The sequence below is a fragment of the Bidens hawaiensis genome, unplaced genomic scaffold, assembly GCF_021521415.1.
Source record: "Bidens hawaiensis isolate Kalapana, Puna unplaced genomic scaffold, B.hawaiensis_p1.1 tig00051285_1, whole genome shotgun sequence".
Classification (NCBI taxonomy): domain Eukaryota; kingdom Viridiplantae; phylum Streptophyta; class Magnoliopsida; order Asterales; family Asteraceae; genus Bidens; species Bidens hawaiensis.
Window position 1 is genome coordinate 2,097 of NW_027499180.1, and position 3,896 is coordinate 5,992.

The following is a 3,896-nucleotide window of genomic DNA, read 5'->3' on the forward strand; positions in this document are numbered from 1 at the left end:
ATAATGATAGGAATCGTTTACACTTTACACTGACCACATACTCCTCGTGGTTCGACACCCTACTTACCCTGACTAGCTTAAGGTGATTAGGACACTAGATTTAATTGTTTTTGACTAGATAGCGACAGTCTGGCATCACACTCGACCGGCGTGATTAATAAAATTCCAACTCGAGCGTTAAAAGACAAAACTCCGTATGAGATGTTAAAGCGAAAGAAACCGGATCTTAGATTTCTTAAGGTTTTTGGATGTGTTGCGTATTCAAAAATACTTGGTGGAAATATAAAGAAATTAGATGATCGTTCGACTCGTTTAGTTTATCTCGGAAGCGAGAAAGGTTCGGCCGCGTATCGTTTATACAATCCATCGACTAGAAAAATTGTTGTGAGTCAAGCGGGTGACACGGAGTTTGATGAAAAACAAGGTTGGAATTGGGGTAAAAGTACCGAAATAATCGACGAGCAATATCGATCACCAGGTATTTTGTGGGTTAACTTTGGTGATGAAATTGACACCGGAGAAGGAATCGTTAATACCGAAAACATCGGGTCGAGCCCTGTGTCAAACTCTACGAGTTCAAGTGGTGATGGGGGTGAAGAAGATGATGAAGAACCGATAGTCGAAAATGCTCCAACAAGCCCGGCTGGTACAAGCAACACGGTTACACCTGAGCCGGCTGTTCGGAGATCTTCTCGAGCCACGGTTACCCCGATATGTTTTAATGATTACGTCTTGAATTCGAGTATGATTGATGAAGATATTTTATTGCTTGCTGATGATGAACCGGTTTGTTTTGATGATGCAAAATCGAAACCGGAGTGGGTGAAAGCAATGCGTATCGAAATTGATTCGATAAACAAAAATAATACATGGACGTTGACCGAGTTACCACGTGGTGCAAAAACGATTGGCTTAAAGTGGGTTTTTAAGGTTAAAAGAAACGCGGATAGCTCGCTTAATAAACACAAGGCGAGACTCGTGGCAAAGGGTTATGTTCAGCAACCCGGAGTCGATTTTTGACGAGGTTTTCGCACCAGTGGCTAGACTCGAAACGGTTCGTTTATTATTATCTCTTGCACCGAATGAAGGTTGGGAATTGCATCACCTCGATGTCAAATCCGCGTTCCTACATAGCGAGTTAAAAGAAGAAGTATTTGTTACTCAACCGCATAGTTTTGTTAAAAAGGGTGAAGAGCACAAAGCATACAAATTATCCAAAGCGTTGTATGGCTTAAGGCAAACTCCGAGGGCGTGGAATACAAAGTTAAATGGTATTTTGTTAAATATGAAGTTTCACCGGTTCACGCAAGAATAAGCGGTATACCAAAAGAAAATTGGAGCTGATCTCTTAATAGTCGGTGTGTACGTTGACGACTTAATCGTAACGGGTTTCAATTTAAACTTAATAATGGAGTTTAAGCGAGAGATGGCTTTTAACTTTGAGATGTCAGATTTGAGAAAGCTAACTTATTATCTCGGAATGGAAGTTTCACAAAGCAAGGATGGGATAAAAATCAAGCAAGAAACGTATGCGAAGAAAATTTTAGCTAAAGCGGGAATGGAGATTTGCAATTCTGCTCAAATTCCATTACATCCGAGCATGAAAGTTTCTAAATTTGAAGATGAATAAGATTTTGATGCTACGGGATATCGAAAGATTGTCGAGTGTCTCCAGTACCTTTTACAGACTCGTCCTGACTTGGCGTATTCGTTCGGAGTCGTAAGTCGGTACATGCAAAGCCCAAAGCAATCTCATGCAACTCTTATAAAGCAAATTCTTCGTTATATTCAAGGTACTCTCGGTTTTGGTATTTCTTACACTCGTGGGAAAAGCGTGTTAGTTGGTTATATTGATAGTAGCCATAACATTGACCAAGACGATGGCAGAAGCACTACTGGGCACGTATTTTATCTTGGGTCTTCACCAATTACTTGGTGTTCTCAGAAACAAGATACAGTTGCATACTCATCGTGTGAAGCAGAGTACATGTCGGCAAGCGCAACCGCGTGTCAGGCGGTTTGGCTAAGGGAATTGATAAGTGAGTTATTCGACAAGGAAATTCCAGCAGTGGTGTTACGTATCGATTACATCAGCGATATCTCTCGTGAAGAATTCGGTCTTCCATGGAAAGACCAAACACATTAAATCTCGGTATCACTACATTCGGGAATGTGTTGATCGTGAAGAAGTAAGTGTCGAGCATGTTAGTGGTGTTAAGCAATGTGCCGATATCTTGACGAAGGCTCTTGGGAGAATCAAATTCAAGGAGATGCGGGAATTACTTGGAGTTGAAGACTTGTCGGTTTCGAGTTCGAAATACCGGGGGTGATTGTTGGGAATTTCATTAAAGGGCGTTACTTGGCGTGCAAGGCAAAGTAACATGATTTAATGAGTGGATAACTATAAACAATTAAATATGCTCAGATTTAACTTTTAGTATAATTATCATGTCCTACTATTTAGCAATCCTAGTTGTAATATAAACGTGATAGGTTAGATTATAAATACCTGTGCTTTGGGATTTAGGAGAATGTAATCTGAACAATTGAGTTTTGTGAAGTTTCTCAAATAACAAACGTGTCTGAGTTTGTGTTCGATACCTGGTACTAATTCCATTATCAGCCTGCAAATCTTAGGCAGCCTATAAAAGGCAAACTTTGTCAGATTCTAGATTGTGATATTATAGCCAAGTACCATGCTTCAATCACTAATGGGTGGTTCATAATATTGTTTTTAAAATCAGTAAATTCAATTGTTTGGTATCATTTATTTGCTGTTCAAGCTGCTTGCACCATAAATGTAAGGTGAGGCTAACCTGTTGTCTTCCTCAGAATCGTGTTATGCGTTTTCAATCTAATTTCAGTTTTTCCAGCCAAAGAGAAATTTATTCTAGCCACAAGATGGTGGCAAGTAGTTCTCCAATCGATGTTTCGAATTAAGGGATACCTTTTCTTAAATGCTTCCTTCAGTTGTGCATGTCTAGTTGTGCATGTCTGTTTATGTTGTGGGTTGCTGTTGTGGGTTGCTCTACTCTAATAAAACCATCCAAAGACCGTGACCGAGTTTTTTTTTAAGGCTTGACTATGTCAATTCACATTCGATTCTTCCTCTCTTATCACAACTTTGTCAGCTCTTAGTCTCTTGCATTTTCTGTCGGAATTGTAATGATGTGTGCCGTTTAGAAATCGTAAAATGTATGTCATCATTTCTACATGCCAAGATCCTAAGCAAAAAGAAAAATCTGCAAAAACGCCCCAGTTTTAGAATATGCTTTATGCCCCACAAAAGGTTGTGCCAACCAAGTTAAGTTGTGTGTTGATGTGCAAGCACACATATACCTAAATAGAAAAAGGATTCAATACAAAAAAAATAAAATAAAATAAAAAACTACGTACGCGACTATTTACGTCGTCGATTTTTTCAATAACCCTAAATTACAAAACACTTCTGCCTAGCAATCTCCCTCAACCGCCATCGATCCGACACTTCTGCTCAGCAATCTCCCTCAACCGCCATCGTTCCAACAGTCGCCGACATCAACACGCCTCCTCAACTCGCCGGAAAAACGTAGAACGCTCCCCTTGTTTTTCACAGGTTTGTTTTAGTGATTGATCAATTAAACTTTGAAATTGATCCAATTAATCATCAATCTGAAGCTTCAATTGATCAATTTCAATCATCAATCTGAAGCTTCAATTGATCAATTTTGAGTTTTGAGTGATGGGTTTTGACCTTGAATGTATCAGGATTTAAGCCTGAACGTTTAAGTTTTTTTGCCTGAACGTTTTAGATTCCGTTTAAAGGTTTAACCTTGAACGTTTTAGGTTGAGAATTTTGGCTTGAACGTTTTAGCGTTTTAACCTTGAACGTATTTCGCGTACGTAATGTATGTTAA

General features: G+C 39.2%; 1 protein-coding gene across 1 annotated transcript; it reads left to right on the top strand.

Annotated features, from left to right (window-relative positions):
- The first annotated feature begins 1,732 nt into the window (after positions 1 to 1,732).
- On the top strand, positions 1,733 to 2,146 carry LOC143598926 (secreted RxLR effector protein 161-like). Its single transcript, XM_077077014.1, has one exon. It carries the CDS (start codon positions 1,733 to 1,735, stop codon positions 2,144 to 2,146), a length of 414 nt encoding a protein of 137 aa, XP_076933129.1.
- Positions 2,147 to 3,896: the final 1,750 nt, after the last annotated feature.

Bases quoted from the DNA above. Each gene is read 5' to 3' on its own strand.
- LOC143598926 (XM_077077014.1), top strand. From the start codon at position 1,733: ATGCAAAGCCCAAAGCAATCTCATGCAACTCTTATAAAGCAAATTCTT.